Source organism: Amblyomma mixtum, chromosome 10 (assembly GCF_055824585.1).
Source record: "Amblyomma mixtum isolate Tamu chromosome 10, ASM5582458v1, whole genome shotgun sequence".
Classification (NCBI taxonomy): Eukaryota; Metazoa; Arthropoda; class Arachnida; order Ixodida; family Ixodidae; genus Amblyomma; species Amblyomma mixtum.
The window spans coordinates 114,954,638-114,981,120 of NC_143021.1; the positions used below are offsets into that span (position 1 = coordinate 114,954,638).

General features: G+C 47.9%; 1 protein-coding gene across 1 annotated transcript in view; it reads right to left on the reverse strand.

Moving 5' to 3' along the window:
* Window positions 1-206: 206 nt before the first annotated feature.
* LOC149326722 (BTB/POZ domain-containing protein 9-like) overlaps window positions 207-26,483 on the reverse strand; it is a 65,762-nt gene continuing 39,485 nt past the window's right edge. Inside the window, exons 6-10 of the mRNA XM_089562741.1 lie at window positions 19,539-19,894; window positions 14,314-14,639; window positions 12,350-12,457; window positions 7,677-7,755; window positions 207-4,104 (exon numbers count right to left, since the gene is read on the reverse strand). Of these exons, the coding sequence (XP_089418867.1) occupies window positions 3,928-4,104; window positions 7,677-7,755; window positions 12,350-12,457; window positions 14,314-14,639; window positions 19,539-19,894 (1,046 nt within the window). The 3' untranslated portion in view covers window positions 207-3,927. The remainder of the gene's footprint in view (window positions 4,105-7,676; window positions 7,756-12,349; window positions 12,458-14,313; window positions 14,640-19,538; window positions 19,895-26,483) is intronic.

The window sequence follows — 26,483 nt, forward strand, 5'->3', positions numbered from 1 at the left end:
GTGCAATGTTCTCAAAGATATTCATCATCCAATTTCAGGCAGTGAGTTTGTTTCCTGCAGCTACCCAGCAATTAAAATGCGGCAAGTTTTTTTTTTTTTCTCCAGACATTGGTTTTGTTGGACTGATAACATTTTGATCCTGTTGTAGAACCCATCAAGCCTGAAAAACGTGTTGGAGACTGAGTGGAAGCAACGACATCATCTGATGATCAATCTGCACCACTCTTTTATTGACTGGGAGCACATGGCACATCCAGTTGACCAACCCTGCAATGCGTTTCATGTTCACCTCATCAGCAGGACGGGCAAAGGAACCAAATTTTTCCACTTTTACTTCTGGGCTGCCTGCAGTACCACATTTCACAAGCAGGACCGAGCGCAATACAGTTGCCTCTTTTGGAAGAAACTTCAGGTTCCTTCATTTTTTCTTTCCCTTGCATTTAATCACCACATTTGGCAAGGCATAACTCTGCCTTTTCTTTAATGCAAATAAGGTGCATGTTGATAGACAGTTGCTGCATCATGTCCTTTGCTGAAAAACTCATTTTCCTATAAAATTTATGATGCAAGCATTCATCGTACAGCATTTCACGGTGGTGTAATATGTGCACACGTCTGTGGATGGGTAGGTGTTAATGCACCGAGGCACAGTTACGCTTTACATGTGAGCACCTTAAGTGTCTCTGATGAATTTTTTAGTCTTTTAAATAACCTGAGTGCTTTGAAAACAGTAAATCCCTCTTTGAAGAATAAGTCATGACCATCAAATGATCACAAACACCTTGAAAAAGCTATTACATTCTTACCTAGAAACCGACATTGAAATCCAAACTTTGACATCATCGAAGCTCATCTCGCTTTTGAAAGATATCATTTAAATCAGCCTGGTATATAATGTAACCATGTTGTTTATGTTTTCCTCAGTTCCAGCATTCTGCCAATCTACAAATGGGGCCAAGCACAACTCAAGCGGCGAATTTGCAGCTTTTACCTTGGCTTCCTTTATTTTCTAGTAAATGGGCCTAAATAAATGAAAAATAATAAAATGAAACTACAGTTCCAGGACTAGTTGTGTACTGCAGTCAATTTCACGCACATTACTGCCCAAACAGCCGGCAGTCGTCATTGCACCTGCAAAGTCAGGGTTGCCAGATGCCAACTACCAAGGAGAAGAAAACTTTCTGTGCCCAAAAATTAGTATGTTCTTAGTAATGAGGAGGAGGGTGATGAAATCGTTTATCATTAGACTGAATTGTAAACAGGCAGCCATATAAAGAAAGGTGACGACACAGGAGTGCTTTCTTTAATCGCCATCAAAAGACATAACAGAGAGGCTTACGGCTTATAAGATTTTCATTCAAGCAATAAAACTTCCCTCAAAAAGCTTCAGCTAAAAATAACAATAAAATAAAGCGCAGCTGAAAAATGGGTATCGAACAAGCGGTGAATCTAGAGCCACAAGACATGGCTGTACGGCTTGCACTGTCCATCACCGACTTGGGTTGACTCGAATGATGCGAAGTTACTGGTCACAATTTCCACGAAATAAGCAAGAGTCCATTTCTGGGCTTCGCAGTGTTTGCAAACGCTACTACAGTCGCAAAAGCCCTCTACATCACAGTGATGCAACACACTGCAGAGGCAATCCGAAAATAACGCGCACACACATCCTTCTACCGAAATCCTCTCCAACTCTGGCAAGCAGTTGAGAGATCTACACCCCACAGTTGCCAGCTGAAGGCTTTCCCTCGTGGCACACTTCCTCCAAGGCAATGGGTCTGTTGCAGAGGGGAGTTAGGCTTGCTCTCGATGGAAACACTTTGCGTCAAATCTTTGAACACTGAGTCACGTGCAATCTCATGTCCTTCTGAAAATAAAAAAAAATTTCTAACAGAAGGAGAAAGCGACACTCCAGCCTCGCATTGGTCAACAACAAAATCCCCTGAAGAGCAACGTTTGGCAGGTAGGCGTCATTTCGCAATAACAATAATAATAATAAACAAACGAGAAACTTAGTACTACTACTGTCCTGAAGTGCACCAGGAGTGGCCAATGACCCACCACTCTGATCCATTAGCTGTTTAAAAAGCCACGCGACAGTTAGGAAGCGAGAGCAGAAGGTGGGGTAACATCCAGCACAGCATTTGTCTCTCGCATGCGTCCATGCCATTTGTCACAATCACGCGGCAAATAGGTCCACACATCCAAATAGGCCCACAATTGTGTGAGCCAAATAGGCCTATACAAATAGGCCAAATAGGCCCACATTCAAATACGCTCACACAAATAGGGCCACATTTGTGTGAGCCAAATAGGCCCACACCAATCGGCCAAATAGGTCCACACATCCAAATACCGTATTTACCCAATTCCAACGCGCACCTTTTTTCGGGGAAAATACGTCTCAAAATCGCATGCACGTTGGATTCGAGTAAAAACCGAAACTGCCCCATAGCTGCCCATTGTCATCACCATTATACAATGTGGGAGCTCACTAACTACTGGCAACCATGGGAGCACGTTTGCTCGTCGTTTTCTGCGTCGCAGGACCGGTATGGTGCTTGTCATTTCTGTCGGTGAGCATGGCACAAAAAATTCATGGGACGAAACACCTCGCCTCGGTTTTGCTACGTTTAAGACGTGAGTAGCAAGCTATAGCGTTGTCCGTAGCACACGGTGGTGTTCTCTGGCAGGCTCTCCGTGCGATATCGTTTTTGAGAATGGATGCAGCGGCCACGAAGAGACGTCGTGTCCGCCACGAGAATAGCTGTAAGCACAAAGTTATTCTGCACGCAGAACAAAGCGGCAATAGGCATGCTGCCCGTCATTTTGGTGTGCCAGAGACTTGCGTTTGCGACTGGCGAAGACTGAAAAAGTCAATCTTAGAGTGCAAAATGTCAAGCAAAGGTCGCCACGGTCCACAAGCAGGGAGGTTTCCCGACCTTGAAGATGAGCTGGCTGACTTGACGTGGCAGCTTCGTGTGGACCACAAGCCCGTCAGCACCGAGGTGCTTTCAAGAAATGCGGAATTTCTAATGCCATGGACGGCACTCAAGATGAGACGTTGTGGTCGGAGAGTGAGAAGGAGCTGTCTGAGAGTGACAGTGAATGAAGTTCGGGTGAATAAAAAGCCTGTTCTCACCTCAAAATATAAAAACGGTTTCAAATTATTTTCATTCGTGGAAATCACATGCATGTTAGAAGCGGCGGGGCTTGTAGTTTATTTTTCGTTACCGATATCGGGTGCGCGTTAGGATCGGGGCTTGAAATTTTTTTTTGTGCCGTAAATTGGGTGCGCGTTGAAATTGGGTAAATACGGTAGGCCCACATTTGTGTGGGCCAAAAAGGCCCACATCCAAATACGCCCAACAAATAGGCCCACATTTATGTGAGCCAAATAGGCCCACACCAATAGACCAAATAGATCCACACATCCAAATAGGCCCACATTTGTGTGGGCCAAACAGGCCCACACATATAGACCAAATAGGCGCACATCCAAATACGCTCACACAAATAGGCCCACATTTGTGTGAGCCAAACAGGCCCACAAAAATCGGCCAAATAGGTCCACACATCCAAATAGGCCCACATTTGTGTAGGCCAAATGGGCCCACATCCAAATAGGCCCACATTTGTGTAGGCCAAATGGGCCCACATCCAAACAGGCCCACATTTGTGTAGGCCAAATGGGCCCACATCCAAATAGGCCAAATAGGCCCACATCTGCACACCGTGTTGCGCACTGTGTTTGTGCAATGCTCACTTCCGTGGCAGTCCCGTCTGCAATGACAGATAGAGGAAGTCGACAGTCCCACGGAGTCAAACACACGTGCGAACAAAAAACACAGCCAGCTGTGATTTCCGGCCAAGAAACGCCAGAGACGATACCGAGATCCTCTGTCACACTATCCGTTTGTCCTCTCATCACGGGTGTTGTGACAGCTTCTGCTGGGAGAGGTCGCTGTCGTGGCTGGACGATGACGAACTGCGCCGGTCGGTGTTGGCGCTGCTGCTGCCGTGCTTGGAGGTCGCCGGTGCGGCCGTCGAGCCGGGCGTCTCGAGGCACTGAGCTGGGCACTCAAAGTGGACACAGTGGAACACCTGCAAGGGGGGGGGGGGGGGGGGGGCACAGGCCGGACTTCATCTTCTCTTCAGTTTTTGTACTTTCACTGCACTGACAGCTGCTAAGGGCACATTTCCTGCTTCTGCAGTGTTGGTGCAACACAAAGGACAAACATTTTTCATGTGCACCGAGCTCATTAAAACTATTACTTTACAAAACATTGGTCCACTCTAAATTGGAATATGCTTCATCGGTGTGGAACCCTGGGGTCGAATCTCTCATTTCTGACTTAGAATCAATTCAAAACCGTGGTTGTCGCTTCATTCTTTCCAACTATCATCGTACTAGTAGTGTAACTGCCATGAAAGCTCACCTTTCCCTACAGCTTCTTTCCCATCGCAGGTCAATAGCCTCAGTATGTACTTTTCACAAAATTTATCACAATCCTCATCTTAAAGAGAAGTTATTAAAAAGACCACCCTATATTTCAGCACGCATTGATCACCGCCACAAAGTTTGGATCCCTCCGTGTCGCACAAGATGTTTTCATGATTCATTCATACCCAGAACTTGTGTCAGCTGGAATCACCTTCCCCACAATATTGCTGTAATTACTGATACTGCTGCATTTCGTAACACTGTTATTAATTTTATATAAGTATCTGTCCATAACTTTGTTAATTTATTAGCTGCTGTTTTCGTTTGTGTTTTGTTTTGTGAAATGCTGCCTTTTGTTATATCTGTAATTGATTTTATGCCAGTGTTTGCTGTAAATATATTCAATTTTTCTAGCTGCTGTTTTGTTTTTGGTACTTGCATGTACTCCCACTCCCCTCTGTAACGCCTAACGGCCCTGAGGGTAAATAAGTAAATAAGGAGGAAAGGCCAGTGGTGCCCTCTGGGTGCAGTAGTGGGAACTAGTGTTGTTTTATGTTGGGTTTAATGGCGCATAGGCATCTAAGGCCATCATGCGCCAAGCGCAAGGTATAGGAAATGTTTTCTGTGGGATTTAATAAAAATGCAGAAAGCAATCAGTGCTGTGAAGGGCCTAGTAATAAAGGAGAAAACGAGATTTAGGAATGGCTAATGGCAAAAGGTTTAAAGAAAAGGGTCAGGCAGCCTCAGCGGCCATCCTTGGCTGGCCAAGGATGTCGAGGATCCCAACCAATCAAATAAAAGCCTCAGCCTCCTTCTCAGGAATGAGAAAGTGGCTGAGGTGTATCATGCAATAAAGCGAGCCAGTGGTTCAATATTTACACTTTTTCGTGTACACCTGCTTCTTTTAAAAAGCTAAAAATAGAAGGTATGTTAACAATGGCATTATCATCTAAAAGCAGTACTGGATGAAAAGGAATGCATTCATTATAAAATTGACTAAAGTAATTTTTTTCTTTGTTTTTCAAGTTTAACACAAGAGATTAAAATATGGTTAACCGTAAGTTCATCTCCGCATTCTTTGCAAACAGGTTTTTCTTGTTTGGTTAACAGGAAGTTGTGCGTAAGGTGTGTGTGGCCTATTCGGAGACGGCATAGGATCACTTCCTTGAAACGTTCCTGGTGCACGCACGACTTAATTTCGCCTAAAACCAGTTTTACCAAGTGTAGTTTATTATTTTCTTCACTGTTCCAAGCCGACTGCCATTTTCCCCTTATTTTCCTCTCTACTAATTTCATACAATCATTAAAAGGTGTATCTACTTTTTTTATTTCCATGGCACGAGCTTTAGCAGCACACATATCTGCTCTCTCATTGCCTTTTATTCTGACATGACTCGGGACCCAGCAGAGTTTTATGTTTTGTCCTCGAGCTGTGGCTGTTACTATCTTGTGTATGATGTCACCAAGTATAGGAGTGATTGCGTTTCCAGAGTGGAGAGCTGTAAGTATGCTTAAAAATAATACTGTTTGGGAGGTTCTCGTGTACTATTTTTTCTACGGCCACACAGACTGCGTAACTTTCTGTATGGTGGCAACTAGTGTTTGCACCGTTAACGCATGCCATCAATCCTGGTGAGACGGCGCAAAGAAACGTGAAGGCATACTGAAGCCGTCACTGCATCTTTTTTTTTTTTTGATGTTTCGGCGTCGAGCCGAAACATCAAACATCAAAGTGTTTGAGTTGATGGGATGCAGCGGCCGGATCGCACAAAGACACTTGCACCAAATGCCCTTTTCCCTACCTGGCGTAATAATGCACAAAAATTTGTCACTTTGAGTTTCCAACTCTGATGCTGAGCATGTGCTCTCCTGTGTTAACATGGGAAAAAATAGATGCGCAACAAAATGAAACTCAAGAGCCTAATGGCGATTCCAAAAGTTCAATCCACACCTTCAAGACAAAACAGCTTCAATGTCCCACTGGGTTGTAGACTAGAACCTGACAGAATTACTCTGGCAAGATCACACTACCTACACGCACTGAGCGTTTCATAATTCATTTGTTTACCTGCAACGTACCTCGGCCTTGAAGACCCGAGAAAAAGGGCCAGAATTCTGTGCTCTTTATTCCGTTCGTTGCACTGGTTCAAAACGCTGACATTTATTGCTCTTTGATAACAGCTGTATTCATAATATCACTTCTGTTCTATCTGGCCACAAATGTGGTGCTAAGATTGCATGGCAAGGCTGCTTTTAGCTACTTTCAAGCTCAAGTTTTGGCTCCTTTTAAAATGTACCCAATGGCAACCCTACAAATTATATTCGTAGCCATGTTGTATTCGTGCAAATGCGGTAAAAGACAAACAAAATAAAAAAACACAGTAGTACAAAATGTGACAAATGAAAACAAATGATTATCAGAAAAGAAACAATAACAGCAGGATAGAAGGCATTTCTGAGTGTCTCTTTTATAGCTGAATATATATGTGCTCAAAATAACCAGACAGCACCCTCGAAACCAGACCATCACCAAAAACTGATATACAGTGAAGAAGACACTGACATAGTAAATATTCTGGAACTCCAAAACATGGAAACACCAAAACTCCGAAAATCTAAAACTCCGAAACTCCAAACTTCAATAACTCCAAACTCCAAAACTGCGCAACTCCAAACTCCGAAAATCTAAAACTCTGAAACTCCAAACCTCAGTAACTCCGAACTCCAAAATTTCACAGCTCTGAACTTCGAAACTCCAAAACTCCGAAAATCTAAAACTCCAAAACTCCAAACCTCATAACTCCAAAAGGCGTACTAGTGCTAAAAAATGGAGACGAAGAAATACGTTCCAGAAATACTTTGATTTGAGCTAGTTGGTTGTAGTATGACATGTTTATGCAAAAGGTGTACTAGCGGTCCGTTTTTTGTTTCCGTTTTTTAGCGCCAGTACGCCTTTTGCGTAAACATGTCATGCTACAACCAACTAGCTCAAATCAAAGTATTGCTTATAACTCCAAATTCCAAAACTTCACAGCTCCAAACTCTAAAAGTCCAAACTCTGAAAGATTTCTGCTGGTCCAAGTGTCTCTGCTATAGAGAGGGGTTGTACTGTACACTCATTGTGAGACTCAAATTCGTTTACTTAGCTCGACTCCCTGCCATCTTTCCCGCAGTCCACATCCCCCACCACGATGATACTCTGCAAAGACCCCTGTCGTCAGTGGACACCCACCTCGTTGGCGGTGTTGTGGGTCCCCACGATGCGCACAAACACCACGGGCTGCCGGGGAAACCGCAAGAGCTGCCACGACCTGCACACACACACACCCACACCCTAAACACACACACTGCAAGCATCTCCCGACTCTCCTTTGAGGAAAAACGAGGGAAAGAAAAAATGGGACGGATGTTGCTGGGATGGGCACAGGAAAATTCAGGGGGCACACTTTGGCTCTCTGAAGCGCTGCAAGGCAAAAAGTGGCGCACTGTTGGGCATTGATTTCTTCATGTTTTTTTTTAATTATTTTTTTTTTATTTTTTATTCTTTTTTTTTAATTTTCGCATTTTTATTAATTTTTGTTGCTTTTTAATTTTTTCATAAGGAGAAGGGAGGAAGATGGGAGTGAATGAAGACGCCGTATTCACTAGACGCGCCTTTGTTCATTCCAAACCATCGAGCTGGCATGGCGGAGTGGATAGCATGCTCGACTCGCACTCCGAAGACCGGGGTTCGATGCCCCAACTCGACCAATATCCTACTCGGTTTTATTTATTTATTTATTTATTTATGAAATTAAATTACATGTAGAGCAAGTCCTTGCGCACTTATGCATTATGTTGGGTAACTTGTACCGAGAGTTTGAAAGAAATTCTGCTGCAGGGAACTTGTTAAGACTGCATGCCATTGGTTTCTCTTGACATCAGGCTATGCAGTAAGGGTAGAATTATCATCCTGCCTGTTATAGAAGGTGAGTTATAGGATTTTGAACTCACCAGTTCCTTCCCGTTTGTGAAGTGGCAAATTCAAAACCTTGTGACTCAACTCCTATGATAGGCAGGATGATAATTTTGCCCTTATTGAACAGGCTGATGTCAAGACAAGCCAATGGCATGTGTCCTAGCAAGTTTCCTGCAGCAAAATTCATCGAAACCTCCCGGCAAAAAGTTAACTAACATATTGCACAAGTGCACAAGGACTTTTTTCACATGAAATAAAGTTACATATTTGGAATCAGCACGAAAAAATGCGTGTTCCTTGGAGATTCCATTATTGCGACTTCGTTAACAAAAGTTTCTTTTCTAAGGCCCTCTTCCCCCCTTGAATCATCATCGTCTGTGGTGATGGTGAATTGAACTAACCAGCTTCCACAGTGATGGTACAGGTGGCGCCATCTTGTGGCCAATGCAGGAATGAGCACTCTATCACAACAGTCAAAGGGCAAAAATGCCACTGGGGCCGTTCTTGCAGCAACTGCAACGAACTGGCATTTGCTTCTGGCATTTCAACCAAACAGATGTCGCGAAGAACGATGCTTCTGAAATATCACAACTTTGGAATAAAGCCCTGATGCGCTTTTGCCTGACAATAACTTCTTGACAAGGTAAGTTGCTGGGCTGAAGGGAAGAGGTTATTCCATGACTACAGCGCAACGAACAGGACAAGAAGAAGGACACGGGCAGAGACACAACACAGCGCTGTGTTGTGTCCCTGCCCGTGTTTTCCTTGTTGCCCCGTTCGTTGCAATGTAGTCATGGAATAACCTCTTCCCTTCAGCGCAGTTTATTTTTTTTCCTCTCATTTTGTTGCTGTCGCGAGTGAGTGGGATCTTGGACATTTGCAAAAGCATAGACGGGGGCAAGAGGCCATGCCACAAAAGAGAAACAAGATGGAAAGCACATTTTTCCAGTACGTCTTTTGTCCAAGAACAACCGGAGAATGGAATATAAACTGTTACCTCCAGTGATGCGTTTTCTGCACTGGTGGAATATCCCCTGTACTTGAAAGACCTTGTTTTTTGAAAAATTAGAATTTCTATCTGCAGGGAAGTAATGCTGCTGTATCACTTTGGTTTTTTGTGTGCATGGACAAGTAGGCATCACCCCTGTGTTTTCTTTTTGTTGTTTGGAGCCTCATCTATTTATTTCCGCGTTCCGAGCAATAAACCTTTAGTTGCAAGTCAGCGCCTGTCTGTGTGTATTTTCCGTTAGTCCTAGTCTATTTCGCGCTGTTCTTATTGAACTTGTTTTTTGACAATGCTGCAAGTTTTGCTGGTTGCTTACCACCTTTTTTTGCTACCTTTTGAATTCTTTTCTTGACCTTAATCCTCCTCTGTTGTGCCACATAACACTGGGGCAACTGTGAAAAGTAAGCATTACTGACTAATCCAGGCCACGCCCTAAAATATCTCACCACAGCTGATGCGTCCTTCTACAATGGTGTGCCTCCATTTTGCTCTTTTGAGGGGGAGATGTGGGGATCAGATCACAAAAATTATGAAAAAAGTCGATTTCTGAAAAGTACACTTTTTGGCATCATCTCCAACACTGTTTCTATGTTGCACTGAAATATTTCACCCAAAAATAAACTCCAAGTGCTCCAAATAAATATATTTGTCGGCATCTACACATAGACAGTGTGTGCTAGCTTAGAACTTCCAGGATTGTTTTCTCCAAAGTTTGTTCTGAGCTTAATACCTTGCTCGTGGAAAGCGTAGCACAGCAATGGGTGCATGGATTTTTACCCCGTTTGTTTTGTTGTGATCACTGCAATGTGGTCTGCGTCAAGACAGTCTCAGATTTACGATTTAGGCTCACATGTTTTTATTACAAGATAATTAGAGCATGATACATTCTAAACATAAAAGAAGGTGCATATTGTGTCCTTTATAAAAAAGAGCAGAGAGATTTAAAAAAAAAATTAAGAGAGTCTTGATTTACACCACATTTCTTAGTAAATATTACAAGCATTTACAGACCTGTAGCCTGTTTTTTTTTTGTCATGCTAGGCTGTCCACAAGCAAGCAACATGGGGACAACACATAAACAATGATAAAAAGGAAACTACTAAAGCTGTCATTGTGAAACTCTGTATCTGATTGTTTGATGCTGTTTTAAGCCAGTCTGCAACATTTCATCGCTCTAAGTCAAAAAACAGAAAAGTTGCCCTCAATCCCCTCATACCCCCTTAACCTCACTTGTAAAATAAATACAAATACCATATAAACATGTGCAAGGGCTATACTACATTTCCCAGATTCAAGGGACAATTTTCGGGGTGCGGTCCACGTACGCGATGTGCGAAAATGATTTTTTTTTTTCCCTCAATGCATCGTTTGGATTGCATGATCGTCGAATGCACTTCTCATAAATGTACAATTCCCTGTCCATCGCACACTTGCCATGCTTGAAAGCAAACTCTAATACTTTCAATTTACCACATAAGCGCGTGTAAAGGCCGCACCCTGTTTTCCCAAAGGAAATATTAGAAAAAATAAAACAAGATCCGTGCAAGGGCCGCACCCCAACTTTGTACGACCCACGCGGGAATAGGCTTCTAAATGCAAGGAACGTGGCCTCCGTGATCAGGTCCGGATGTGAGCGACACGATCCTTGATCACGGAGGCCATGCATGTGCACGGAAGCTTCCAGATGCCGCCCACAGATGGTGCCCGAGGCCACAGCTCATCATCATCATTGTCAACTTTTTCCCCCGCCACGAGCTTCCTCTATCCATATTGGCATCACTATCACCAGCTCCAGCTGCCAAAGGCACGGGAATTACAGTGGCATGTTAGTTGACCATAGTTGTGGGCTTCGTGTACTGCCGCCAAGCGTAATAGTTTTAGCACGATGTGAAAGCACCTTAATAACCACGCGGCTGGGAGTTTGCTCTCAAGCACGGCAAGCGTGCGGCAGGCAGGAAATTAGGTGTCACCGAGAAGTGCGTCCGACGATGGTGCAACCAAAAGGATGCATTCAAGAACACAAGCTGCGTAAAGCGTGCTTTCCGAGGCAAGCCGTGCGAGGTTCCCGAACTGGAAGAAGAGCTGCTCCTCTACACGATGGAAGTGCAGAACAAGGGCTTTGCATTGACAGCGGATGTGCTGCATGGCTTCTTTTGGGATGGTCGCGCACCAGAGCACAGCACCAGCTGAGAGTTGAAATACTCCGCGAGGGACCAGTGAATGTAGAATAAACGCCGCTCATTTCGCACATCACACATATGCGCTGCACCCAAAAAATTGGCCCTCGAATTTGGAAGAAAAAAGTGCAGCCCTTACAGGCATTTATACGAAAATTGCAGCCATGCAGCTATTAAGATGCTTGCACATCGTGCTAAAAGTTCAACGCCCAGCGGCAGTGCATGAAAAAAAAAAAACAGCCCACAAAAGCCACAAAAAACTAGACAGAACACCAGCTTGGGTTTGTTGGTTATTCATCTTCAAGTAGCAGCGCAAAAACACAGACGGGACACACATAACGAGAACACACAACAAGCACTCGTTGTGTGTTCTCGTTATGTGTGTCCCGTCTGTGTTCTCGTTCTTGCGCAAACACACAGACGGGAGTCTGTGTGTTTGCGCTGCTACCTGAAGAAGAAACTAGAGCTGATGATAGCCGATATGAATAGCGGGAGTTCGTGAAGGGGGAAAAAAGAATTCACAGAGATAATCATGATGATGCTGATGACCTCCACACCCTTGTACCATACGTGGGCCGTTCCTCGAAGCTCCTGAGTGCGCGCATTTCGAAGGCTACTAGTGGGTCGTGGAAAGGTTGGGTGCGGCCTTTACAAGAATCCTTTAGTTATTTATTTCCTTCGGGCAAACAGGGTGCACCTCGTACATGCGTTCATATGGCACGTAACAAAGGGAACACCAAGGACAAGAACCGAGACCAAATCACCTGCAGAGCTCGTTGCGCTTGTCGGCCACCATGTTCCAGTTCTGCTGGTCGACGGACACCTCCACGTAGTAGCTGTACTGGCGCGAGTCACAGTCCCACAGCAGGAGCCTGCACAGGGGATGCCAGTGACGCAACCTCACACCACCGAGCCAGGCTGTGAAACAGTCCGACCCCCAGCAAACAACCAAAGAACCTTATCAGGTCCTCGGGGGGCAAACAAAAAAGGTTTGGTTTCATATGGTCTAACGTCCCAGAGCAACTCAGGCTGTGAAGGACACCATACTGGATATTGCTCTGGAATAATTTCGACCACCTGGGGTTCTTTAATGAGCACTCACATTGCACAGCACACAGGACTCGAGCCTTTCTGTGCACCTTCTCTGTCTGTACCACTACAAGAGAAAAATACAGTCGCCGACCGATTTTTCGGACTCGACGGGACCTGAAAAATGGTCCGAATAATCGAACAGTTTGAACAATCTGCGAAATTAAAAAAAAGCAACTTTTCTGCGAAAAACCGGCTTTAAAAATAGTGAAAATTGCGACTCCCCATGTTCCGTCCACAAGCGATAATATTAGACTCTATCTGAGTCATAATCCTTGCTTTCTTCATGTCCGCGCCCTATCACACCATGATACCAGATTGTGCGACGCGGCCACGGTCATGCCGTGAATGAATGCACTCGTTGCGCAAAGCAAGAACAGTCAGTTTGCATGGGGCAATGACGTACGCAAAGACCGAGAGGTAACCCATGGGTAACCCACGGGAAGACATGAGCGCAAGAGAGTGCCTCCGCATGCAGTCTCCCCCCTCCCCCCCATCTACCGTGTTTGCTGCCCCGCACCGTGGGGGGGGGGGGGGGCGTCGTCCAAGCCGCTGCGGACACTGGCCGCATTTGTTTTTCCAGTCCCGGACTACTTGCTGGCAGGTCTCGGCTTCCGCTCGGACAGGAAAAGCGTCATGGTCACATGACCTACTTGCCATAGGCTGCTTTCGAACACGGCGCCAGAGCCGGGCTCCCCCTCGGTTACTGTACAAGGACGCTGTCATCTGCTAGCAGACGATGCAAGCCACGGCCACTACGACGCCGAAGCAACGCCGTGCGCTCGATCATGATACTGAGTCGATTTAAAGACTGTACTGTCAGCTTAGCGTAGGTGCATTACAGAACTCTGCTTCGGAGGTATGCTCGCCGCTACTGCTTGCGGCGAAGTTCGCACAAAGTAGCCCAACTCGTTGCGGAAAGGCGGATAGACGAAAGCCTCCGCAAAAATGTTGACAACAAGCTCTATAGCTGCTCCAGTATACGAGTGGTTCACCTGCGACGCTTTCAGGTAACCGTACAGACAGCATGTGGCAAAACAAGCGAACAAGAACCTCTTGACGACACGAGCAAACAATACGCGCTCGCAGCTCCGAACGCGCGTCCGTGTGCGGTGGATTTCAAGAAAATAAACGAAGATGCAAGAACAAAAAGTCTTGCGATGGCTCAGAGAGGAGCTACGGAGCTCATGTGGAGGTTTAACGCATGATATCGACCTCCAGGAACACGAAAAGCACTCAAAATGCACACGGAGTCTAACTTAATATGGCTGCCAGCGCGGCGCGCAGCTATCGTCTGCTGCCTTCTCAGCAGCCCCAAGCAGCCCGCGGACTGCCATAGGCTAAAAACGAACGCGTTGCTATGGCGATGCAAGCAGGTGGGCGGAGCTTTCGGGCTGCCCGAGAAAAACAAATACCGGACTCGAGTCCGCAAGTAGTCCCGGACAGTCCGGGACTGAAAAACAAATGCGCCCACTGCAGCTTCCCCTCGTTGAACCTTATCCTACGTCGTTCTTCAGCTGTGTGTGCGTGTTTTTTCGGCGCTACTGTTTTCCTTTCACGAGAACAACGAGCAAGGCACATGGAGAGCAACACAGCAGCACAGCAAAGTGCCGACTGCCGACAGAGGAGACTGACTGACCGCATGGAGTCGACGCGGTAGGGCTGTGCCAGCTGCACCACGATGGCCCCGTTGCCCAGCTGGTGGCAGGTGTAGCCAGAGTCCCAGTCGTACTTGGCCGTGTCCCCATTGATGAGGGCATTGCGGCTGCGGCTCACCCCCTCCACCACGTAGGCCGACCGGGCCACGGTGGCCACGTTCTCCCGGGGCACCACCAGGCCCTCTTCCAGCTCCGGGAAGGGCTCCTCTGCGTCCTCTGGGGACAGGGCCACTCCTCCGCCGCCTCCGACATGCTTGCACTCGAGGGACACCGCGTGGAACACCCGGTTCACCGTGTTGTGTGTGCCCTGTGCGGACGGGGGATGTGTCACTGGAGGCGGGTGCCATAGAGTTTCTTACTACAGTTGAACCCCTCAAGAACGAAATTCTCGCAGCAACGAAAAGTTCTGGCTCCCCCGGCGAACCCCCATAGGGTTCAATGCATTTGTCCCCTCTCAACAGTGAAGGGTTTTAAAAAGCAGTCCCGCATTAACGAAAGTTTGAGTTAGTGATCTCCAACATTTTTTCGGCACATCAGCCAGTTGAGAACATAGAATGGGCAAAACTGCAGCAGCACACTCATCCGACAAGTCGGGCCCGCTCATTTCACCTGCCAACAAGCACCAGCGCAGCCATTTTTGTTTACTTTCGGTTGGTTCGGTAATGATGATGATAGCAAAGCAATTTTTTTTTTTTTGCCCACTGAAAGCTGCTTTTTGCTAGCCCGTCTGGAAGGTAATGGGTGTGCTTATTTGTCCATTTTCGCGACAGCGAAATTCTCACGACAACGAAAAGGTTTTCCTTCCCCGGCGGTTTCGTTATTGCGGGGTTCGACTGTATTTCATACTAAAGCTGGTGGCGCTGCACTTCAGCCACCATGGACGCCCAAAGCATCACGGGGCGGTGAGCTACTTGTTGCGGCGCAGTCGTAATTTTTTGGTAACATGGAGTGGCATTACTGAGACGTTTCATTCCGAAAACGTTGTTCGTGCATGCGCAGACAACTTTCACACGAACGCAGTGTGCAAAAGCCATAGTAGTGAAAACGCAACGACACACGACGCCAATGAAAGGTTTCGCTTTTCTGAAATGCCATTAAAAAACCTTTTAAAGTATCTAAGCAACAACATTTTTTTTTTGAAAACATATTACCTTTAAAATATGCACCTGTTAATTACGAAATATTAGTTTTTGTAGATGTTCATTACTTGACCAACAGGAAAGCTTAGCCATCTCTTATTATGGGCGAACTTTGCATTTAGATGCTTTTCTGCTCGTTTGTTGCAATCTACAGGTAGGATATCGAATGTTAGGACATTCGTAGTTATCGAACAGTGTTTATTTCTGCATTATTTTTTGGCCAAAAGTTGTGCTTCTGCAGTCAGTAGCTCACCGTCCCATGATGCCTTGAGCGTCCATGGTGGCTGAAGTGGTCTCGAGGGGCCTCCATGCAAACTCCCATAGACGGGTTGTCAGCTTTCCCTCTAGGTAATAGTAGGAAACTCTATGGGCGTGCAGCACAAAGGGCTGCCTCACAGGAGGCCATCACCACTGAGCCATGGACACCATTTGGGAGTAGCTTCAGCTACCCACAAAGGAGCAGGCAGCCACAAGCCAATTACACATGCACGCAGCCTTCCACTGAGTGCCGTGTACCATAGAGTTTCTTACTATTACCTAGAGGGAAAGCTGGCAGCCCGTCTATGGGAGTTTGCGTGGCGACCCCTCGAGACCACTTCAGCCACCATGGGCGCTCAAAGCATCATGGGGCGGTGAGCTACTTGTTGCGGAACTGCAACTTTTGGCCACAAAATAATAGAAAAATAAAGTTGTTTGATAACTACAAACGTCCTAACATTCAATATCTTGTCTAATGATTGCAACAAACGAGCAGAAAAGCATATAAGTGCAAAGTTTGCCCAAAATAAGAGACGACTCGCTCTCCTATTGGCCAAGTAGTGAACACTATAAAAACTAATATTTCGTAATTAACAGGCGCGTTTTTAAAAGTAAATATGTTTTCAAAAAAGATGTTGCTTAAATACTATAAGAGGTTTTTTAATGGCATTTCGGAAAAGACAAACCTTTTATTGGCGTCGTGTGTCGTCGCGTTTTCACTACTATGGGTTTTGACCACTACGTTCGCGCGAAAGTCGTCTGCGCACACACGAACAGCGTTTTCGGAATGGAACGTCTTAGTAGTGCCACTCCATGTTACCAAAAAATTACGACTGTGCCGCAACAAGTAGCTCATCGCCCCATGATGCTTTGGGCGTCCATGGTGGCTGAAGTGCAGCGCCGCCAGCTTTCCCTCTAGGTAATAGTAAGAAACTCTATGCCGTGTACGCCTAAATGGCAGCCACAGTCGCTTGATGGATTAGGTTTGGTTTATGGGGGTTTACCGTCCCAAAGCAATTCAGGCTATGTGAGACGCCGTAGTGAAGATGTCAGGATATTGTGGGCGGCTTGATGTTTGATTGGCGCCGAAGTTATAATTATTCGGGCCAACCTGCCCACTGCTGCACTCTCCGTAAGTTTGGAGGGGGAGGAGCAACAAACCTCTCCACCCCGCGTGCGGAAGAAGAGGTTCGACTGCTGACCGGCGATAGGGGCCACGCCTGATTAGCCCTTGACCGGAGGCATGAGGCGTAGGAAAGTTTCTTTAGTAAGCAAGCACCTTTACTTGGGCAAAGAACAATACGAAAGTTACAAAACAAAGCCCAACGAAGTAGCGTCAATACATAAGCGCGACGCAAATTACAAACACAGAATGAGAAAGCAGCACAAACAACTATTAACAAGAAGAAGGAAAACAACAGGGCGATTACTATACAGCACGTTACAACAACAAAGCAATACTGTACAAAAGAATAGGACGAGAACAGCGACAAAACAAAGAAAAGAGCAAAGCGAGTGGTGAGAAACGGTGGCTTAGCTGCGTAGTGGCAAGGTCCGGTCGCAGGGAGTGTCGGGCTGCGGAAGCGCGCGGGGCTGATGGGGGGTTGCGGATACGGGCGAACTTGGGCCACGCGTCTTCGGGCCGCCGTTGCCGCGCTCTACGCGTCAGACCCCCGCCTTAGCTCGCTTGCCGACCACTTCCCTGGCTGACCTCACACACGTCCGCACGCACCGAAATCTCCAAGCCAACTCCTCGCTCGCGGTTTTCCCGCCACCGTGTTCCAGTGACAAACAACAAAAAACAAACAAAAACAAACGAATCCTCTCGGCCCCGTGCACCAACGATTTACAGATGTTGAGAAGGGGGAAGAAACACGAAGAAACTGAAGGGGACGCAAAGGAGAGCTACGGTCCTAACGAGACGCCTTCGAAGGTTGGGAATCGGGAATAGGGGGTGGGGGCATTCAACCGGCCGCTTCCCGTCTGTACCTCGTGAAAGCACTCGCTTCCCGGCAATAATCCCAGGGAGGGGGCGGAGTAGCCTTGACCCTCCCATGTCTCGAGCAGTCAACTGGCCCCGCGAGGGGTGCAAAATTATCGCCGCTGCGTCGCGACATGCTTGCGAAGAACGGGCGCCGTGGCCACTTCGGTCGCAAAAGAAAAAAGGAAGACAAGCATGCACGCACTTTGTGACAGAAGAGCTCCGGAAATTTCGACCACCTGGGGTTCTTTAACATGCACTGACATAACGCACAGAACACGGGCCTCTAGAATTTCACCTCCATTGAAATTCAACCACCGTGGCCGGGATCAAACCCCCGTCTTTCGGGTCAGCAGTCGAACGCCGTAACCACTGAGCCACCGCGGCCCACAGTCGCTTGAGGAAAAACTCCTACACACACAGTCAAGCCGACTCACAACAAACATGACGGCGGCAGAAAGTAAGGTGGGTGGATGAGATTAAGAAGCTTGCGGGGACACGGTGGCTGCAACTGGCAAGGGACAGGGGAGGAACAGTACAAAGGCCTCTCCAATGTCTCTCCATTTAACCCGGTCCTTTGCCAGCTGCGGCCACCGTATCCCCGCAAACTTCTTAATCTCACCCGCCCACCTAACTTTCTGCCGTCCCCTGCTACGTTTGCTTTCTCTTGGAATCCACTCCGTTACCCTTAAGGACCAGCGGTTATCTTGCCTTCGCATTACATGCCCAGCCCAAGCCCATTTCTTCCTCTCGATTTCAACTAGGATGTCATTAACCCGCGTTTGTTCTCTCACCCACTCCGCCCTCTTCCGATTTCTTAATGTTACACCTATCATTTTTCTTTTCCACAGCTCGCTGCATTGTCCCTAACATAAGCTGAACCCTCTTCGTTAGCCTCCCTGTTTCTGCCCCATAGGTGAGTACCATAAATTAGATTCCTTTTTCTGCTGGAAGTGCTTGGGACAGGGTGCTCCACATATTGATCACTCATATCGTTCTACGGCACAACACTGCGGCTCGAAGCGGCCGTCACTTATCAGTTTGTGGCGAAATGGGGATCGGGCATAACTTGCATAGCGCCCCAGATCTTCAAATCAACCGAGCTGTTGCAGGCCCTCACCTCAAATTATCCAGTCAAATTTACCTAAGAAGTTATGAGACCCAAGATATCCTTCGAGTTATCCAGGATAACAGAGTTGGGATTATTGAGGCTTCACTCTACATGCGCCTCACTGGGCGCAGGAATTTGCAATGTGCAGGCATACTTGAGGTAGGGAAAAACTAGAGCCAAGCCATGCACACCACGAGAAAAGAACAAGGACGAGACACAAGTGCCTGCGTCTCGTGCTCGTTCTTTTCTCGTGGTGTGCATGGTTTGGCTCTAGTTTTTCCCTACCTCAAGTACAGTCTAGCCCGGTTCACTGCATGTGATGCAGTCAAGCAACCTTTCGCTCTGCAGGAGAGCAGACGACGCCACGAAAGGACGCCGTCAGCCGAATTTTGCTCTTATTTTCGCGGAAAAAATCGCCTCAAGGACGCAAAAATGTGTTGATTGGCAGATTATTTTTCGGTTGGTATTAAATCTCTTCGTTATATCCGCTGACGCGCTCTTATTTACTTCCGTTAAAACCGGACCCAAAATGTATTGAAAATGCAAAAATGGGAATGGGAAATTGAAATCCCTTCGTTATAACCGCTATTTCGCTATAAGTGGCTTCGTTATAAACGGGCTAGACTGTATATGCCCCAACTAGCCCAAGAAGAGGGGTTAGTGCAGGCACAACAACCGCAAGTGCCCAAAGCCTCAGAGGAGGAGGGAGGAACGCACCACGATGTGGATGTACTGCACCACGCGGGGCTTGAAGTAGAGCCGCTGCCAGGAGCGGCAGAGGTAGCGCGAGTGGTCGACCACGCGCACCCAGTCCTGCTGGTCGACGGAGACCTCGACGTAGTAGGAGTAGGCCCGGTTGTCCTTGTCCCACAGCAGCAGCAGCAGGTGGCTGAGGATGCAGGGGGCCCCGAGGCGCACCAGGATCCCCTGCTGGGCGGCCTCGTCGATGGGGTGTCGGGTGAAGCCCCGCTCCATGTCGTAGCCCTGGGTGTCCCCGTCCAGCAGGGCCGACCGCATCTCCCCCTGCAGCACCTGGGCCCCGTGCAGCTGGGTGGCCACGTTCTCCCCCGGCACTGCAGCACAGGCACAGGCACAAACCCTTACTCACTCTTAGGGAAAACCCAGAAAATGGATTAAGGTGGATTACAGTGGGGGATTAAGTAGGACCACCCCAGAAAATGGATTAAGGTGAATTAGAGGGGATTAAGTAGGCCGACCCCAGAAAATGAAGGTCGATTAGTGGGGGATTAAGTAGGTCCACCCCAGAAAATGAATTAGAGTATATTACAGTGGGGGATTAAGTAGGCCCACCAAAGAAAATTGATTAAGGTGGATTAGTGTTAATTAAGTAGGCCCACCCCAGAAAATGAAGGTCAATTAGTGGAAGATTAAGTAGGCCCACCCCAGAAAATGGATTAAGGTGAATTATAGTGGGGGATTAAGGAGGACTACCCCAGAAAATGGATTAAGGTGGATTAGAGGGGATTTGTAGGCCCACCCCAGAAAATGGATTAAAGTGGATTACTGGGGGGATTAGGTGGTTAAGGTGGATTCCCAGGGATTCAAGGGTGAACTGGGGTGGATTAGTCGGTGGATTAAAGTGGAAGAGGGGTCAAGTTAGTATAATCCCGCACGATAATCCAATGGAAGGTACTTGAAGGTTTTAGTCCTCAGAATTTCAAATTTGGCAGTGCTGATGACGTCAAGGACCCTCTCGACTAATCAGGGAATTTCGTTATGCAGAAACCCGCTGGTTTATGCAGACAATAACCGAAGTGCTATCGTACTAAAACATTACCGCTATCATAGCAAACTGCACTGGTCCCCTTTGCTTGTTTGTGCTGGGCTTTGAGCCCCTGAGACGTGTGCAGTTCAGCCCTTACTGCAATTCAGAAACATCACCGCTGCAAATGCTGATGTTTCCGCAAGAGAGGAAGCTACAAGCAAGCTGCCTTTGGTGAAACCGACATAGTTTCCTTCTTGTTGACCCTTCACTAAAATGGCATTTGGATAAGCTGGCATTTCTCCCAAAGCAAGCAGAGTTGATAATGGATGCAATCGAATTGTTTATATCATAGTCAAAATATTCCCTTGGAAAACCCGTGCAAAAGGCTACCACTACTGTTTGCATTCATTGAGCTTCCGTTCAGTGCAACACTGGATATATCGAACAGTGCGCTGCACCCCTATAAGTAGTACTTCACCTAACGACACTCCCACAATCACTTTTTGTGCATGCGGTCAATGCACCTGTGTGCCTTCAGGCACCTGCTGACAGCACTGGCGACATGGAGATGTAAAACAGCGCGATGTGGAGAATGTGGGGTGTAGTTGTGGATAGCCAAAAGTGAGTGCGCATATTTTTAACGCAACACTGCTGCCATGCAGCGAATCCACCCTGGCCAAACGAAGGATTGCAGTGCCTCTCGCATGGCTTCCATCGCTGAAGGTGCTGCGGATATCAAATGTAAGTTAACTTTAATGAGATGTTGTACAGCTAACAGGACAGGCCAAAGCATCGTTCATCGCGACTTTGATACAAAATGAGTTAGGCGCGGTGTTGCAAGCTGCCTCCTAAATCCTGGAAAATATGGGTGGGCCACTCCCACGTTCGAACATGTTCCAAAAGCGTCCTCAGAGCACTGACGTGACAGCTCGTGGCCTTGACAGCCACGCTGCACAACCTTGATGAACACACTAAAAACTAATATGCTAAAAACATTATATTGTGACGAAGACGAAGCTGGCAGTGGCGCGGGACGGAGCGCCCGCGCTAGGCCAGCGGCCATTAAATCATCTCATAGCCATCGTTCACCACGTCTCATTCTTCGGCTGGCCGCCACGTTACATTTGGTGTGAGGTGCGGGGGTCCCTTCATCGCCATCCTGGTCACGGAGCTTCGGCGTCCGGGGCCTGCCGTGGACGTCGGCCATGAGTACCTGGTCAGCGCCGCACGGCCGTGCCCCAGCCCCGTCCCCCGCCCAGACCACACGACACGACGACCCAAGACCCGACGGACCCAAGACCCCACCGCCCCAAGACCCCACCGACCCAAGACCGCACTGACCCAAGACACAAACGTGAAGGCACCGCCCCCCTGCCCCCGCTGTTCGGTGCGTCCAGAGACCTCGGCCGTCAGCTCCTGGCACCGTACGGCGCGGATGCTTCGTGGACCGGGACTCATTCTCTCATCTTTCTCATCGTGGCGGCCAGCACTGCACCATCTTCGACATCCTGTTCAACCCCCCACTCAAGACCATCGCCATTTCGCCGTCTGTTCGTCACCGATCGGGACGATCGCTCGGAGGCCCCGGGTAGTGTGACGAAGACGAAGCTGGCAGTGGCGCGGGACGGAGCGCCCGCGCTAGGCCAGCGGCCATTAAATCATTTCATAGCCATCGTTCACCACGTCTCATTCTTCGGCTGGCCGCCACGTAACAATATTTCAGTTTGTTTCAGTCACAGCTGACATACTGTATTGAGGCCTGGGGCCTTACATACCCATCGTATATTGATCCCGTGGTAAGGCTGCAAAAAAGGGCTCTTAGAATGATCAATTCTGATGCACCTAGAACTCCATTGCAGCCTTTATTTAAACAAAATAACATTATGCCACTAACTAACCTAACAGACTATAGTTTAGCAATTTTTGTAAACAATGTTATTTGCAACCCTAACACCTTTCCTTTAGTTTCATACGAGGCCCCTGCATTCAGTTCTCGTTCAGCCGCTCACGGAAACCTCTTACAGTTAAAACTCGATTTAACGAAGTTGAGGGGAGCCGTGAATTATTTCGTTAAATCGAGAACTTCGTTAAATTGAATGAGGCATTTCTTGGGCACATAATTCGGTACATTCAATTATATGGTATGGCGGCATCCAGAAAGCTACCGCAGCATCATATTTGTGAAGCGTAAATGCTCCCAAAATGAAACTGCAGACCGCGGAAACGACCGGCGCCGCTAGCGCGTATGAAAAGAAACAACAAAAATTGTTACTCAACAAGAAAGGCCCGAGGGGACTACAAATTTATTTTCCGCCAAAGAAGTCGGTGATCTTTGCCTGCGTGCGCTTTGTGAGCAACGGCCGCACCGATTTCTCGTAGGTCTGAAGTGCGTCCAGCGCGTCTTCCGTCCCCTCGTGTGCGCCGGCAAAATGTCGCAGCAGATCGAGAGCATCCATCACCTGACCTGGTGTCGGCACGGGAGCTTCGGCACCTGCAGGGTCGTCGTCAGCGTCTTCAGCCGTCACTCCCTCCACGCTTCCTACAAGCCGCAACATATCGGCATCAGTCAAAACTTCCGTTGTGACTGCGTTTGCGTCGGCGTTCACGTAGTCGGAGAAACTTATGCCTGTGGGCACTTCATCCACTGAGTGAAGGTGTTCCCGAGCATCTTCATCCTCGTGCACGGCGCTCGCGCAGTCCGGACCAGCTTCGGCAGTTTCAGGGCCTAGCGTACAGAAACCGGCAGTCCTGAAGCAGTTGACAATTATCGACGGCCTCAGTGCTCCCCAAGCCGCCGCCACCATCTCAATCGCCATAAAAATATATATTTTCGTCTCGTGCTTCAGCTCCAGGTTGAGGAGAACTCTGTCGACGACTCGACGCTTGTATGCGCACTTCACGCTATTAGTTATCCCTTGATCCAAGGGCTGAACCACGGACGTTGCGTTTGGGGGGAAGTAGCGGAGCTCCACGCTGGTCAGCTCGACCTCTGAAACGTAGTGGGCCGTGCAGTTACCCAGCAACAGGCACACTTTCCTTTTTTGGCGACACATGTCGCTGTCAAATTCCTTCAGCCATGTAGCGAAAATGGCCCGCGACATCCAAGCCTTTGAATTGGCAACATACTTCACAGGAAGCTTTTTGGTGCCTTTAAAACAGCGCGGCCTCGCACTCTTTCCGATGACAAGCGGGCCTCGTTTGTCGGTGCCGTCCATGTTGACGCACAGCAAAAGAGTCAGCCTTTGTTTGCTGTGTTTGCCGCCGTGGCACGCCTGCCCCTTCAGGGCGAGTGTTTTTTTAGGCAGCAATTGGTAGAACAGACCGCTCTCGTCGGCGTTGTAGACGTCGCTGGGGGCATATTTTCCCAGAATGTCGGGCACGTTTTCAGACTGCCAGTCGCCGGCTACAGCCATGCTTACGCTGCTCGCTTCATCGCTGAGCACTTTCCCGACGATGCCGTGTCGTTCTTTGAATCGCGACAGCCAGCCGGGACTTGCCTTGAACTCGTTGTCGCCCAGCAAGCACGCAAAAGAGCGAGCTTTTTGGTTTGGTTTGGTTTGTTGGGGTTTAACGTCCCAAAGCGACTGAGGCTATGAGAGACGCCGTAGTGAAGGGCTCCGGAAATTTCGACCACCTGGGGTTCTTTAACGTGCACTGATATCGCACAGCACACGGGCCTCTAGAATTTCGCCTTCATCGAAATTCAGCCGCCGCGGCCGGGATCGAACCCGCGTCCTTCGGGTCAGCAGCCGAGCACCGTAACCACTGAGCCACCGCAGCGGGGCAGAGCGAGCTTTTTGTTGGAGCAGGTCTCCCCTCACGGGAATATTCTTCGCCCGCAAATCCATAAACCAGGCGAAGAGGGCCTCTTCCATTTTGCTTTGAGGAGTAGTCTTCAGCGTTTTTTTGCGCAAGAGATTCCCCGACAAAGTGGCGCGGAGGATGTCATCTTTCCCTTTCAATATTGTGGAGAGAGTACTCGCTGGAATGCCACGTGCTGCAGCCACGTCACATTTCTTCTGTCCACTTGTCACAGCACAAATCATGTCCGCTTTCTCGTCCAGGGTAAGCCTTTTTCGTTTCTTGCAGGGCTCCATCTGCTAGTCAGGACGGTTAGCGGCGCGCTTGCTCGCACACACCACGTCCGCGTTCACGATAGCAAGGCTAGACTGATGGAGGCCTAACAAGCTGAGCTTGACAAAGACGTGCGTTCAAAGGCACGGGGAAATATCCGCACAAGAGCGAACACAGAGCACAACACACAAACACACACAAAAAAAAACGCGAACTGCAACAGCGCCATCTATGAAATGTGGCACGAAACTTTTTTACTGCTGGCGTCATCTCATGAGCTCAACTCAAAATTAAAACTCGTTTTGCGCCGCGCAGTTTGAAAAAAGCGGCGGGCCGAAGATGCTCCGCGCTGTTACCGCTGACTCGCAATCAATAAATTTTGGGGTGCTGTCTACAAAATAGACCAAAAATTAACACTTTTTCACCTTTATTTCTCGAAAAAAGGTTCATTAAATCGGGACAGATCACGGAATCGGTTTCGTTATTTCGGGTTAGTCAAAGCATTGAACCCTATGGGCGTCTGAGGGGGAATTAGGATACCTTCGTTAAATGGACTTTTGACTGTACTTCCAATACCTAACAATCATTATGGTCATCGATGTCTCAGTTTTGGTGGTGTCAAAATTTGGAATGCTATCCCATGCTCAGCCACATTTTCACCTAATACATTTGAGCATTGAAGAATTTTTTCGTTCGCATAGAAGTGTCTCAGTGAAGCGACACTATATGCGTCTGTGGCGTGGCATATTACGGTTAATCTATTGAATGTGGCAGTCTGAATGTAGAATGACCTTTCTTTTTTCTTTGGTAATATGTATGTCATTCGATAGTGTTTCAGTTTGTATAATGTTGATTTGTATTGCAATTTTCTACACCGACAAATATGTACCGTATTTACACGATTGTAAGTCGACTCGAATGTAAGTCGACCCCCCCACATCACAATTCTGAAAAAAAAAAAAAACAAACTTGGAGGTGATTTAAATTTGACCTTTAATAGTAGAACGCGACAGTACTATTCTGTGGCCTCCGCTTACCACCAGCCGCTATCGGCTGCCGCACAGGGAGTGCCCGCGGGCACATTCCAAAACAAAAATGTATTAGTCACTGGTCTACTCGTCCACACTTGCGCCATCGTCCTCGCTAGTGCTGCCGTCGTAATCGCTGCTGCGGTCCCACAGCTCGTCGTTCTAACATCGTCATGCAGCGAAATCCTGCACTTCGCAAACAGCCACATCATGACGTCGCGCGGAACAGCTGAAAATTTTGCCTCGTTGTAGCTGCCACTCCTGTATCACTCAGTGCGAAAGTCGAACTTGCGGCCCGGCGTGCAGTTTGTTTCTTCGGCATAAAGAATGACAGACATCTTGAATGTAGCCGTGAACGGGCACCGGTCGCTCACCAGACCTGGAGCACAAATGACGAATGACGAAGCACTACATTAAAAACTTGTGAAACGCAGCCGGCAGTAGTCGAATGCATCAGAGCCAAAGAGAAACTACGCGCGAGCGCCGTCGGCTATTACGTCGGCTACTGACACTCCCTGGCGCCGCTGAGGTTCCGAGTGGGCATGCCGCCACGATTGGAACAGCAGCCCTTCCATCAACTACTGACACTCCCTTGGGCGCTGAGTGCGTGGTTGAAAGTAAAAAAAAAAAAAAAAAAACTTGGACGACGCCTATTACGAGTAGAACGTGAATGCGTTATCGGTCCGCCGCCGCTTATCAGCAAACGCAATCTGCGTCCACGTGTGGGGAGTGGATTGGTGCTGGTTTGCTGCTTATCGACAGCTACCATCGGCCGGCCGCCTCGCGCGGGGCGGGGATGCCGGTTCTGCGCGTTGACACAGCAGCTGCTCAAGG